The sequence below is a fragment of the Ornithorhynchus anatinus genome, chromosome 18, assembly GCF_004115215.2.
Source record: "Ornithorhynchus anatinus isolate Pmale09 chromosome 18, mOrnAna1.pri.v4, whole genome shotgun sequence".
Classification (NCBI taxonomy): Eukaryota; Metazoa; Chordata; class Mammalia; order Monotremata; family Ornithorhynchidae; genus Ornithorhynchus; species Ornithorhynchus anatinus.
In genome coordinates, this window is record NC_041745.1 from 36,987,186 (window position 1) to 37,002,164 (window position 14,979).

At 42.6% G+C, this 14,979-nt stretch overlaps 1 protein-coding gene across 1 annotated transcript in view; it reads left to right on the plus strand.

The window, feature by feature from the left end:
• ADGRA3 (adhesion G protein-coupled receptor A3) overlaps nt 1-9,465 on the plus strand; it is a gene marked incomplete at its 5' end in the record, with an annotated part of 77,755 nt that extends 68,290 nt beyond the window's left edge. The window contains 5 exons of the mRNA XM_029083349.1: nt 1,210-1,334; nt 2,028-2,151; nt 5,866-6,011; nt 7,357-7,452; nt 7,628-9,465. Of these exons, the coding sequence (XP_028939182.1) occupies nt 1,210-1,334; nt 2,028-2,151; nt 5,866-6,011; nt 7,357-7,452; nt 7,628-8,864 (1,728 nt within the window). The remainder of the gene's footprint in view (nt 1-1,209; nt 1,335-2,027; nt 2,152-5,865; nt 6,012-7,356; nt 7,453-7,627) is intronic.
• Between the last annotated feature and the right edge of the window lie 5,514 nt (nt 9,466-14,979).

A 14,979-nucleotide genomic window follows, 5' to 3' on the forward strand; every position in this document is an offset into this window, starting at 1 on the left:
CCTGGTGGATTCGTTGGATTTTTCCTTCAAAATGAATTTTAACATCTTGGTAATAGTGTTCTTGAATTAAGCAGTGTTTTGCAACAATTTTAATAAGTTCCCGTGGTTATTCTCACATTGTGGAGTCCTTTATTTTGTATCACTTCTTGTTTTACTCTTAATGGCTCTGTTCTGTCACGTATGTATCCTTTCTCATGCTATTCTTTCAGCCCATTTCCCTCTTCAGATACTTTGATTTCCATTACCCGAATAAATCAACTCCATGCTATAAAGGGAGGTGGGAGAATTATATACAACTCATTGGAATATTTCATTAACATCAGTGTTGGAAAAGGAAACCACAGGATGCAGGGTGAATTTTGTTGGTGCAGAATTAACTTGACTGTCCTTAATTTCCTTTTGTTAATGATTAAACTGGGGTTTTTAATGGTATAGTAAAGCATTTTATTAAATAGGTCCTGAGAAGGGATGGTATATTAAGGAGAAAACACTGTAGGGGACATAGCAGACATCATGTTTTGTAACCCCAGCGCCCCTTCTTCCCCTTTCTAAATGGGAAGAACCAGGAATAAATTTGCTTTTGCTGTCTTTTTCTTTCTCTCTCCCTCCCCCGCACCCTTTTTCTGTCCTCCATGTCACTCGCTTTCTATTAAATACCTGTTGAAGATTTCTTTTTATCTGACTGTTCTGCACAAAAAGTTTACCAAAGCTTGGCAAACACTTTGTATAGTGTCAAGAATAAATCCCTTGGAATCAGAGTTCCAGAAACGTATCTTGTACATTTCGGTGGCTATTTAAACCATTTTCAGAGGTCCTCTTTACGTGGCTGTAATCGGGGTTATCGGGTGCTTTTATTCACTCAGTCCGTGTTAGGTTCCTCTCACTGTCTGTATTGGGATGGTTTGGGGCAGTTGGTCAACAGTGCTATGTGTAATTACTGCAGAGTTATACATGTAGTTGAAGACACAATTCCCGCTCTTGTTGAATTTGCGATCTAATCCATCACTTCCTGCCTGCCTCTTTGTGCCTCCCCAGCACATTGAGAGGAATTGTAGTATTGCATGGATGGGTAGAAGAGGCTGACGGCTAAAGCGGAAAGACACAGGAATTAAAGCTATTACATGGCAATATCAACCTATTACTATGATTCTGGAGGAAAATCTGCCAGTCTGATGCCATTTCTTTTTTCTTTTTTTTTGTCCCTGTCAGGATTTGACAGGATCTGAATTTTACACCCAGTCAGCGGAGCTGTTGCATCCTGTTATTTATGCCACTGCTATAGTTCTTCTCTTATGCCTCTTAGTAATCATTGTCAGTTACATATACCATCACAGGTATGAAATACGAGTAATACAGAACTGTATGATATGATTTAATGGGGGGGTGTTTTGACCGGGGTCTTGCGAACTGTATAAATGTTGTGATCTGGAGGTAAGGAACCATTATTCTGCCGTGCGTCTGAGTATAGGGGAGAAACGTATTTGTGAGCAAATCCGAGACCTGGTGCATTCCATGGCTTGATTTCTCCAGAATTGAGGTGGAAAACTGTAGATTTCATCAATTAACGAAGTAATTGCCTTTTCTGTAAAGCTGGGATTGACTGGAAAGTAGATTTTTTAAAAAAATCTGGTTTGCTTGGACAACTGAACAGACATTCTCTTTGTGTTCAACCTCGCCTAAAAGTGAAATTTTCAACAGTAATAATTATACGTATTACTTCTCTACTGGTTCAAATGTTATATGGTTGGTGTAGTGATTCTGTAATGTTTTGTTCTCTTTGTCCTGTATATAATGATATTTATGGAATGCTTTTGAGCTAAAATACGTAGAATTTACTCATCCAACTTGTTTTATAGCATGCTATCATTTTATTTCAAATTGGTAGATTGTTCTTTTACTTCTAAAATATTTGGAAATGTTGCTATAAGACTATGACAACTTTACTGTTGTTTTTGTTAAGCTGCATATATTTTCAGTATGTTAGAATATGATTATAAAATTGACCCTTGTATTTTTTTTTTAAACAGTCTAATCAGGATCAGCCTGAAAAGCTGGCACATGCTAGTAAACCTGTGCTTTCATGTTTTCCTGACGTGTGTGGTGTTTGTAGGGGGCATAACTCAGACCAGAAATGCAAGCGTCTGCCAAGCAGTAAGTTAACCTAGAGAAGCAAACCCTTGAACAACCCCCCCCCCCCCCCCCCCCCCGCCGCCCCAGATTATAGCAAAATGAGACCAAATAATTAGAAAATTTGTTACATCTGTCATTAGTGTAAAAAAAAAAAAAGGAAACGTTTCTTAAAGCATAGTATTTTTCCCTTCCTGTTGTTGTAAATTTGAGATCCTCTGAAAGGAGGGCACTTAGCGGAACACATTTCTTATGTGTGTAATTTAGTAATTTAGTTTGGGTAAAGTAGTTACTTTTCTTTATGGTATGAAGTATTGCCATAAATAATAGAAAAACTTAGGCTCAAAAGAAAACCCTTTCTTCTAAATAAGGCAGATTAATTCCTTCAGGAATTGGGTGTCCATCCTTTTTGTGCCATTAATGAAGGAAATAATTGGACCAGTGTGGAAACTTAGAAAAGTGCATAGTGAAAAATACTTCAAATGTTTGGTAGTATATTTTTTAAATTTTTAAGGGAGTATTTTTTTAAGTTTGATTCCAAACTTTACACAACAATCATTCATAAATCTTTTATTTTCCATGTTATTTCACTTTTTATGTGGCTCAAACAAACAACTTAATTCCCCAAACTTGATTGTTATTCTTTGAAAGTAGTTAATGACTTAAAATAATGGGAAATTTGACACACCTAACTAGGTAGTAAGTGAATATTTTGAACCTTGCACATATGCATATACATAGAATTGGAAAAGTGCTGGTTGGCCCACGTGAGGGGAGAGGCCAACCAATGAGCTGCCTACGAGCCTGATAGAAAACAGACTTCAGGAGGGACGTATTACCACAGATGAAAATGTGGGCAGTGAATATTTTTTTTTAAATGTATTTGCAAGACAGTATATACACTTTCAGTATTTCTAATTTACCTGCACATATTGTTACATCATTCTGATGGAATTGCAGGACGTTAAAAAAAAAAAAAAACCGGAGATGCTTTCTCCCAATGTCGGTCTTGTCACACAGTTCTGGGGAAAAGGAAAATGGTCTCGCACTCATTCTGAGAAGGTGATATATATTTTCGAGGAGCGGTATTTTGTTGGGAAAATGTTGGGTACACATAGCCAGCATCTGAATAAGCTTCTTATTTCCAAGCCACTTTTTTTCTTTGTTGCCAAATGCCTAGTACTGTGGGCACAGTAGATACCCTGGAAACACACTGCTGTTGATGCTGATTACGATGTCACTATAAAATAGTGGAAAGAGGGGGTGGTGGATATCAGGATATGCCAGTTTAGGTCTAGCTCTCTCAGTAACCTCTACCTCCAAGATTTAGTTTATCTCTTGTAAAATTGTCTTGGACTCCCAGGGATGTTGTGAAGACACGAGTTAATTTATGTCAGCCCACTTTAGAAAAATGGCAGTAACTGTAGTTAAGAGTATTTGAGTATCAACTGTGTACAGTGCACTTGAGACATTTGAGACACACAAGAGCACAGTCACGTTCCCTGCCCACAAGGAGCTTACAGTCTGATGAAATCAAAATCATTGGGAACTATAATTACTCAGGGAATAGTGGTGGTCTAATCAACTGAAAACAATTGAAGTTCACAAAGGAAAGTCTCCTGGGGGACTTAAGTGTTTTAAAATTTAGTTTTTTTTCTTCTAGAGGGTAAAGCCAAGGAAACCTTCAATTTCAATGTTGAATATATTCATTATAAAAATATTTTATGCCCTTTTTGATATTTTTTATTTAGATTCTTTGTCACAAAGTACTCCAGCAATAGCAGCTTCTGCCATATCGGATCAGTATCAGTGTAATTTTTGCAGCACTTTACCATTTTTTTTCCTGGACCAAATCCTTTCATATTGCTTTTTTTTTATTCAGGACATCCGCCCCAGGGATGTGCAAATATTATTTACTCTGGTGACACTTGTAGTTTTTGTCTTTTTGTTTTTTACACTGTAGTCAGCAAAACGAAAAGTAATCCAAGAAGCACCAAATATATTTCAGCTATTTCTCTAAGAACAGAATATCTTTCATCAAACCCTGTTCAGTTACACTGAGTCTCCGCTCCTCGAAAATATATATCACCTTCCCCGAATGAGTGCGAGACCATTTTCCTTTTCCCCAGAACTGTGTGACAAGACCGACATTGGGAGAAAGCATCTCCGGTTTAGGTATAAATATGGAAACTGGAGTTTTTTTCAACGTCCTGCAATTCCATCAGAATGATGTAACAATATGTGCAGGTAAATTAGAAATACTGAAAGTGTATATACTGTCTTGCAAATACATTTAAAAAAAATTATTCACTGCCCACATTTTCATCTGTGGTAATACGTCCCTCCTGAAGTCTGTTTTCTATCAGGCTCGTAGGCAGCTCATTGGTTGGCCTCTCCCCTCACGTGGGCCAACCTGATCACCTTGTATCCCCCCAGCGCTTAGAACAGTGCTTTGCACATAGTAAGCGCTTAACAAATACCATCATCATCATCCACGTGCGTGCAGTAACATGATGGCTCTCTGCACACAAAACCATGCATAAAACTATTTGAATCTCTCCCCCTATCATGCAAGTAAGCAAATCTTTTAACTTTAACTCATTGCCTAAATTTGAGCAGCCTAATTTTGCTTGGTTTGTTATTTACAAGGCCATAGGTAAAAACACCTCAACTGCATATATGGGTATATTCTATGCAGACATACCATTCTGTCTGTTGCAGGTTTAACTGTACACGCCTTAGCATTTTTTTGTACTTCTTACTGGTCACATCATTATTATTTTAACCAGAGGCTGAACAGGTAAAGGGAGAGAAATGCCATTAATGTGTTTCATATTACCATCCTTATAAAATTGTTGCAGAATTGTACTTTCCTAGCCCTTAGTACAGTGCTCTGCACACAGTAAGCGCTCAATAAATATTGAAGGAATGAATGAAAAGCATTGAAACGTGGCTATAATGAAGTTTGGGAATTGACTGAATCGCATTTATCAAGTTGTCCACCATTACCGTGAATTGTAAAGAGCTTTTAGTAATACGTGTTGTGCAGATTTTATACTGTAGGAATCTTATTGCCCAACTTGCCAAAAGGGAATGTTTAAGTAAAATTCCTCAACTGAAATAGTAAGCGCTCAATAAATACGATTGAATGAATGACTTTGGCACTGTCACTCTGTGTGCAGAGCACTTTACTAAGCACTTGGTATGTACAATTTGGCAACAGATAGAGACCATACCTGCCCACCAACGGGCTCACAGTTTAAAAGGGGGAGCCAGACAAACGAAACAAGTATAGCCGCCTATATATGGAGTAAGGCCTAGTCTGATGAAGATCATCAAATACAGATGTATAATACATGATCTATCGATAGGTGCCCTGTGCAAATCTGTAAGCAAACACACCCTTCACGTCTTGCTGACTAGCTCACCGACTTTGACCTCATTGCCCACTAATGGGTAGTAGACATGAAACTTTCATTTCGGAACAGTTACAGTGGAGTTCCTCCCCTCTGCCCTCACTCTCCCCAGTTTAGCAGGAACACCCAAGGAAGCCCAGAGCCGTGGTCCAGGCCTCCAGGAGCGTGGCACACCTGTGAAAGTCAGCAGGGTCAGACCCACGTTTGACTCCCTCACGGAGGTGGCCCTGAGTGGCACAGTTATCGGTGTTCCTAGAAGCGGGTTACGGAGTTTCAGCCTCTTCGACTCTTCCGGTGTTCACGTGCCATCTTCCTATTCCAGGTGGGCATCGTTCTCCATTATTCGACTCTCGCCACCGTGCTGTGGGTGGGTGTGACGGCTCGTAACATCTACAAACAAGTCACCAAAAAAGCCAAGAGGTGCCAAGATCCGGATGAGCCCCCACCTCCACCAAGACCCATGCTCAGGTGAAGGCTGTGAAAATGAGCGGTTGGTCTTATCTGCGTTCAATGTTCTACCATAAATCCCATAAGCGCCATTGTGTCATACTCTTCCGAGCGCTTCCTGTCTGTGCAGAGCACTGTCTTAAACACTGGGAAGAGGATACACTGGGAATTAGACATGGTCTAACATTGCAGTTGAGACCTGGGAATAGTATTTGCTTCCCGATGTTCTTTCAAACAGTAGTTTTCCGGTACCGTATTCCCAGGACTGGTAAACTCATAGATATTTAACAGTGCAGGTGGACAGAATACCTTCAAACACACGTTCAGTCAAAATCCAAATAGATCTTGTTTGATTTTCGAAATTATATTTGAGAAGCAGCGTGGCTCAGTGGCAAGAGCCCGGGCTTGGGAGTCAGAGGTCATGGGTTTGAATCCCGGCTCTGCCACTTGTCAGCTGTGTGACTGTGGGCAAGTCACTTAACTTCTCTGTGCCTCAGTTACCTCACCTGTAAAATGGGGATTGACTGTGAGCCTCACGTGGGACAACCTGATCACCCTGTATCTACCCCAGCGCTTAGAACAGTGCTCTTCACGTAGCGCTTAACAAATACCAACATTGTTATTAATCCCGGCTCCGCCACTTGTCAGCTGTGTGACTTTGGGAAACCACTTCACTTGTCTGTGCCTCAGTTACCTCATCTGTAAAATGGGAATGAAAACTGTGAGCCCCAAGTGGGACAGCCTGATCACCTTGCATCCCCTCGCAGCGCTTAAAACAGTGCTTGGCACATAGTGAGCGCTTAACAAGTGCCATCATTATTATTATTATTACTGTATGTGAAATTGTTCATCTCTGTGATGCTTCTTTTTAATACGTAGATCAGGAAGGTTTAGGTATGAGAGGGAGGATGAACTTGAAGTCTATCCATCAGTTTCATTTAAACATTATAGCGTAATACCCACAAGGTGGCAGAAGCTGACTAAATTTTGTTCAGCTTTAAAACCAAATAGTTGTTTGTTTTATTTTTATATTATGTTGTGAACCTGCGGAGACAAAAAAAGAAGTTGACTTTCCTAATGACCAGGCTGTTGGAAAAATTCAGCCTCATTGAACTTTCAAACATCGTTTTTATGACCTTCACAAATGTCGTCCTACTCACCGTCATCATCAATAGCTAAAATCTAAACATCCGAGTGGAAACGGGAGATTAGGGAGTAGGTCGTAAATGGGTGACCACAGTGAGCTCGAAAGTTCAGGGGTGAGAGAAATTTTTGTAAGGTATAATTGAAGCAGAAGAATGCTAGAGGTGAAATATCCCCTTTTAATCTGTGAATCCCTTAATCCCTTTTACGCTGCGCATTTTAGATTCTACCTTATTGGTGGTGGTATCCCTGTCATAGTGTGTGGAATAACGGCAGCCGCTAACATCAAGAATTACGGCAGTAGACCGAATGCACCATAGTGAGTACTTAGCGACAAACTGCACGTTGTGTGTGGTGTGTGTTTGTGTGTTTGCGTATGATTGTTGAAGAACTTTCTGACGACTGAAACTTATTCCATTTCACTGGCTGTTAGGATTAAAAATCGTCACGTGCGAAAGCCTGAATGTCTGACTCGGCCGTCTCCTGTTTTTCAGCTGCTGGATGGCTTGGGAACCCAGTCTGGGTGCTTTTTACGGACCTGCCGGCTTCATCGTTTTTGTCAACTGCATGTACTTTCTCAGCATATTTATTCAGTTGAAACGACATCCCGAGCGCAAATTTGAACTGAAAGAACCGACGGAGGAGCAGCAGCGTCTGGCCGCCAGTGACCACGGGGAAGCGAATCATCAGGATTCGCTGTCCGTGTCACTGGTCTCAACGTCAGCGTTGGAAAACGAGCACCCTTTCCAAGCCCAGCTTTTGGGAGCCGGCATGACTTTGCTTTTGTATGTGGCGCTGTGGATTTTTGGGGCCCTGGCGGCGTCTTCGTATTACCCCTTGGACTTGGTCTTCAGTTGCTTTTTCGGAGCCACGTGTTTATGCCTTAGCGCCTTCGTGACGGTGCATCACTGCGTGAACAGGGAGGATGTCAGACTTGCCTGGATAGCCACCTGTTGCCCCGGAAGGAGTAGCTATTCGGTGCAAGTAGATATCCAGCCCTCAAACTCCAACGTGACGAACGGAGAGGCCCCTAAGTGGACCAACAGTAGCGCGGAGTCCTCCTGCACCAACAAAAGCGCGTCGAGCCTCAAAAACTCCTCCCAGGGCTGCAAACTGACCAACCTGCAGGCGGCCGCGGCTCAGTGTCGCACGAACCCTCTGCCCGTGAACGCGGCCCCGCAGCCGGACAACAGCCTGACCGAACACTCGGTGGACAACGATATCAAAATGCACGTGGCCCCTCTGGAGGTTCAGTTTCGAACAAACGGGCATCCGAGCCGGCATCACAAAAACCGAAGTAAAGGGCACCGGGCCAGCAGGCTCACGGTCCTGAGAGAGTACGCCTACGACGTCCCCACCAGCGTTGAGGGAAGCGTGCAGAATGGCCTGCCCAAGAGTCGGCCGGGCACCAACGAAGGGCACGCACGGAGTCGAAGGGCTTATTTAGCTTACCGGGAGCGGCAGTTCAACCCGCCCCAGCAAGACAGCAGCGACGCCGGGAGCACTCTCCCCAAGAGCGGCCGAAATCTGGAAAAGACCGTCTCCTCCAAGAAGGAGGTGCTACGGAAGCCGGTCGCCGTTGAACTTGAAAGCCACCGAAAGTCGTATGGCCTGAATCTGGCTGTTCAGAACGGGCCGCTGAAAGGCGGCGGGCAGGATGGACCCCTGCTCGGGACAGATAGCACTGGCAACATTAGGACTGGGCTGTGGAAACACGAAACTACTGTCTAGAGTCGCCGGGCTCCGTCGTTGAGAGACGGGAACGGTGACACACACATTCCCTTAAACCGTAAGCGGTTTTGAAGAGACTGCTTACGGCTCTCGGGTGCCATTTCTGGGGTCAAAAGACCGTGTGAATAAACTTTGATAACTTCGGGTTTGTATGGGATGTTTTTTTACCCAGAGTTTTTTGGCTCTTCTGTGAAATTTTTTTGTCCTGAGTTATTTTTTCAGTATTGTCTTTTTTTTTTTTTTTTTCTGAGAAGCAGGGCGGGAAACGTCATAAAACTGACTTGTAACTTTCTGAAACCTGTAGTGTCCACGGCACATTTCAGGTTTGTATTTAAATATGTATTAAATAGAACTTTTCCACTGCAGCAAAGTTATGATTTATTTTCCGGACTAAAGCTATTCACTTATCTTTTCTTTTTCTGTAGGCATCTGATGACAATTTTAGGGATGTTTGAAAATAAATGAAAAATAAAAGCCAGGTGCATCACCCGCATCATTATAGGTGGCTCTGTGTGGTCTTGACGTTAGAATCTAATAGACGTGACACATTTTGAAACACCGTAGATTTAAATAAAAACAGTTTTTTGTTGTATTTTCTTAATTAACTCTGGCTTCTTTCCTAAACGATGTCATTTTAAACAGCATTGCCATGAAGGAAATTTTGAGTTCTACAAGGTGCATTGATTTTTAGTTTGATGTAGAGATAGGTCCTGCAGGGTTCGAAGAAATCCTACTTCTGGTGACATTCTGAGTCTGACTGTGAGCCCGTTGTTGGGCAGGGATTGTCTCTCTCTCTTGCTGAATTGTACATTCCAAGAGCTGCACACAGTAAGCGCTCAAGAGATACGATTGAATGAATGAACGAATAACGGGTAAGACCTGTGCGTGACCTTCGGTCCACTCTACGTTGTGAATCTGGAAAGGTGATCCCTTAGAGTCCTGTCACTTTTGGTGTCCTGGTATTAAACGGAGTAGAAGCGTCCCACCCTTTTGTAGCAAACTGGTCCACCTTCTATTTCCCAGCTGTTCATAGTGATGCCCCTTTGTCTGGGATTCGATTCTCCATATCTCTAAAATGTTTCTTTTGTACGCAACTTTAAAGTGTTTTTGTCTGCCTTGTTCACACCCTCCTCTGATTTTCACTTTTGGGGTTTTTTTGAAAAATGGTAATTAAATGCTTAGTGTACGCCAGACATTGGACTATGCACTGGGGTAATAATAATAATGTTGGTATTTGTTAAGCGCTTACTATGTGCAGAGCACGGTTAATAAACGCTGGGGCAGATAGAGGGTAATCAGGTTGTCCCACTTGGGGTTCACAGTCTTAAACCCCATTTTACAGATGAGGTAACTGAGGCACCCAGAAGTCATGACTTGCCCACAGTCACACAGCTGATAGGTGGCGGAGTCGGGATTAGAACCCGTGACTTCTGACTCCCAAGCCCGGGCTGTTTCCACTGAGCCGCGCTGCTTCTCTAGCAGCAGATAGAAGTTAATCGGGTCGGACCCAGTGCGTGTCCCACGTGGGGCTCATAGTCTCAATCCTCATTTTCCCGATGAGGTAATTGAGACACAGAGAAATGACTTGCCCAAAGTCACAGAGCAGACTGGTGGCAGAGCCAGCATTAGAACCCAGGTCCTCCTGTCACTAGACCACACTGCTTCTCTTGGTTCGTCTTCCAGAAACAACCTGGTCAACCCGTAGGGTCATCCCTTCTCCCAAATCCCACCGATGAAAAGTTTGAGGGGACATTCATGCTTTTAGTGCTGGAAGACTGTTTCCAGCCTTAAAATTGTTTACGATCCTCCTTTGCCATGTATGGCTCCTAGGGAGTGCTGATAAGCTATGAGCATTGTACTGTAGTAGTCATTTACAATTTACAATACTATTGAATTGAATGAATTTACAAGGTAGCACTGAGCTTGTCCTCAACCTGCTGTCTTTCATTCTTGCTTATGTTAGACTAAAGACACTATGCTTTAAAAACTGCACTTTACAGAGTGGTGTGTAATCACTAGTGAGTCCCAGGTTTTAGAATATTATGTGTACAACTCCAGTTCCCACATCTATCGATACCTGGCCTCCCTCCTACTAAGACTGTGATGGTCTTGTGTGTGCCCCAGTGCAGGGCTTGGGAGCCAGAGGTCATGAGTTTGAATCCCGGCTCAGCTGCGTGACTGTGGGCAAGTCGCGTAACTTCTCTGGGCCTCAGTGACCTCATTTGTAAAATGGGGATCAAGACTGTGAGCCTCATGTGGGACAACCTGATTACCCTGTATGTACCCCAGCGCTCAGAACAGCGCTCTGCACCTAGTAAGCATTTAACAAATACCAACATTAGTAGTAGTAGTAGTACAGTGCTTGGTTCATATTAAGTGCTCAACAAATAGAATTATCATCATCTGTTCTTAAACCACTTTCAGAGAGTGGGCTTTTGAGCTCTTTAAAAGGAGACTCATCCTCTCTGGGATTTACCCAATCTAGAAGTTCTCAGGACCCAAATTCCTGCAGATTCTGGCCTAATTAAGGCGGACTTCCGGGTAACTCAAAATCTGATATTCATCAGTGATTGATGGACCTGCTAGAAACCACAGTAGGCTAGAAATGACCCCAAAATGTATGCTGGTTCAATAATAATGTTGGTATTTAAGCGCTTACTATGTGCAGAGCACTGTTCTAAGCGCTGGGGGAGATACAGGGTAATCAGGTTGTCCAACATGAGGCTCACAGTCTTAATCCCCATTTTACAGATTAGGTAGCTGAGGCGCAGAGAAATGAAGTGACTCGCCCACAGTCACACAGCTGACAAGTCGCAGAGCCGGGATTCGAGCCCATGACCTCTGACTCCCAAGTCCGGGCTCTTTCCACTGCGCCTCGAAATGTGGAGGTCCCCAGGGCTTTTGGCCTTATGCAAAATTATACATTAAAACTCTGACAGGCTCTACAAACCTACCATAAGGCCAAATTCATGAATGTGTCAACTGACTCCTAGATTGGATGGAAAAACGTGTTTCTAATCCGCAAAGGAATAACTTGTTTATTTTTGAAGTCATTTCTTCATTTTTTTTTCCTGACCTCTGACCACATAGGTTTGCCATTATTTTCTACTTAATTTACTGACATGAACAAGACCAGTACTTAAGTTGGATACATTCGCTACTAATCATGCCGACGTGGTGGAAATTTGGTGCCCCCCACTTCTCAGCCAGGAACAGTAAGACTGCATGATCTTCCCCTTCTTGGCCTGTCCACTTTCCCTTATAGGGTTGGGTGAGGGCCTGCATCTTCTCTTCCCTCAGGAAAATGTAATCTCCCTGTGGGCAGGAGATTATGATGCTTTTGCCTTGTAATTCCCTTAGTAGTATATAGCATTTCACCCTGTGTTTGCTCAGTAAATAATGTTACTATTAATGCTACTTTACGAGCCTACTGTCGGAAGCATCCCGGAGATCTCTATGAGGTGTAAGGTAACGATCTGTCTGGACGGAGCATAACTCTGGATCAGACACGGTAGTAAAACAAGTCTATCCTTAATGTGGTGTTTTTCAAAACACGGCTCTGGCATTATAGGAGAACCGACTGTACTTGAAAGCATTTAATTAGATTATTTTCTTTGTGGTCACCCGAACTTCTCTTCATTCTACAACATGATTTGAATTTTCAGTTTGTTTTTCTATCTCTCACCTGCCTGAAATAACACCGCCCTGTTTCAGCATTCCAATTCATCTGAAATATGAATCAACTCGTACTTATACAAAGTGTGAACTGGAAATTTAATCAAGGCAGAAATGGTCTAGAAAGTGGCTTTGAATTTGCATTGCGCCTACATCTGCAATAAAGCAATTTATTTGAAAGTGGGGCATTTACATTGAAAACTGCATCACATTAAAGAGCTCTATAAAACCTATAAAGCCCTTGATTCTCCTGTCATTACTAGGTCAGGTCTTCGATTAATGATTTAGACAAATCAAAATAGTTGCAGAAATTCTACACACTTTTTGCAAATGCAGTCAGTGGGAAATCAGATCTGTATTTAAAGGTACAGAAATACACATTTTTAGCATGGCTGGGCTATTCAATTATTAGGTTGGCCCCCAGTGCTCTTTAAGAAACCCAACATGACAGGTGAGGGGTTTTTTTTGTTTTTCTTGTCCCCCAAAGTCAAACCACAGGCCGCATATAGCCTGGTATTTCGAGCACACTATGATCTGACTCGTCCATCTATCCTAGGAAGTTATGTAACACATCAGGTGTTGAACAGAAAGTTGATTTATAGATACAAATGTGTTTTCATCCTGTTGTCATCTTGCTGCCTTTTTTGCAGGTTGAAATTTAACAAAACACAGGCTAGAGGTTCTTAGCAGAAGGGGTGACCAACCGAAAAAGTGATCATCCACAGCAGCGGTATGCTCACAGTGGAGGATGTGCCGAGGTTCAGGCTTGAAAATCGAAAAAGCGTTCCATCAACCAATATCCGAAATGGAAGTTCCATCCCTGAAAATCGCCATTGGGTTAGGGATATGGTCTGATAACTGGCTTGATTGTGACATCAATTTGAAACTAGCTCTTACCAGCATTATCAGTCGATGGAATTTGAGTGCTTACTGTGTGCAGAACACTGTACTAAGTGCTTGGGTGTGAGAAGCTTGTATAGAACAGCTGAAGGAAGAAAGTAATACTGGTATTGACGTTCTAACTTTGCACCAAGCACTAATAAGTGTTGGGCAATGTTTTGATATGTCGCTGCAGTCTTTCTCCCACATTTTTCTTGTAAAATGAAATATTTGGCAGCTATTCATGAGGCTGCTTTTTTGAAGAGTTGAAAGAGCAAACTGAAATGATCATAATGATGATTGAATAAAGCACTTATTCTGCACTAAGGACTGAGCTAGAGACTAGATAATTGGGTCTTTCGTAGGGTTCAGTCTAGGAGGGAGAACAGCTATTGAGTCTCCATTTTGGAGATGAGGGATTGAGGCCCAGAGAAATGACTGACCCAAGGGAACACAGGGGGTATGTGATGGAGGGAAGTATAGAACCTAGGACCTCTGACTCCCAGGCCTGTGTTCTTTCCACAGGGCTCTGCTACTTCCCACCAAACAGATTCACAGGATTAAGAACAGGCTGGTGTTGAGAATCCAGCTCCCCTCCTGCCAACTGAGAGGCTAGAAGTAAAGTGACCTTCCAGTTATCTGAAGCACCCTTGGTTCCAATCAATGAATTGGCATAAAGGACATTTGGTTAAGGAAGGAATGAAACCACATGATTCTGTCAGTTGAGGTGGCCTCTTGCACATTCCTTGATCATTTTTTTAATGACATTTGTTAAGCGCTTACTATGGGCCGGGCACTGTTTCAAGTCCTGGGGTAGATACAAGGTAATCAGGTTGAACACAGTCCCTGACCCACATGTGGCTCCCACTCTTAATCCCCATTTTACAAATGACATAACTGAGGCACAGAGAAATTATTTCCCCAAGGTCATACAGCAGATAAATTGCGGATTAGGGACTCGAACCCAGGTCCTTCTGACTCCCAGGCCTGTGCTCTTTCCACTAATAATAATAATGTTGGTATTTGTTAAGCACTTACACTGTTCTAAGCACTGGGGTAGATACAGGGCAATCAGGTTGTCCCACCTGGGGCTCACAGTCTTAAACCCCATTTTCCAGATGAGGTAACTGAGGCACAGAGAAGTGAAGTGACTTGCCCAAAGTCACAGAGCTGACAAGTGGCCGAGCCGGAATTCGAACCCATGACCTCTGACTCCCAAGCCTGGGCTCTTTCCACTGAGTCACGCTGCTTCCAGAACTCCACAGTGGAATGTCTGAGACAGTCAAGGTAGTTGAAGGGACTTGAGTCCCAGTCCATTATATATTCTGAAGGAAAACAGGAGTATTTATTAGATCCAGTCTTATTTAACCTATTTTATGCTTCCATGCTTGAGAATGTGACAAGGGATTGGGAGATATTTAATCATCCAGGAAACACTTCCAACTCAAAAGTCTTTTAGGCATCATTGAGGGTTATTCACAGACTATTCTTGACACACAACACATATGTGGATACTTACGAAATGCTTCACCACCTCTGTAAAACTCGAGTGAAAACAAGC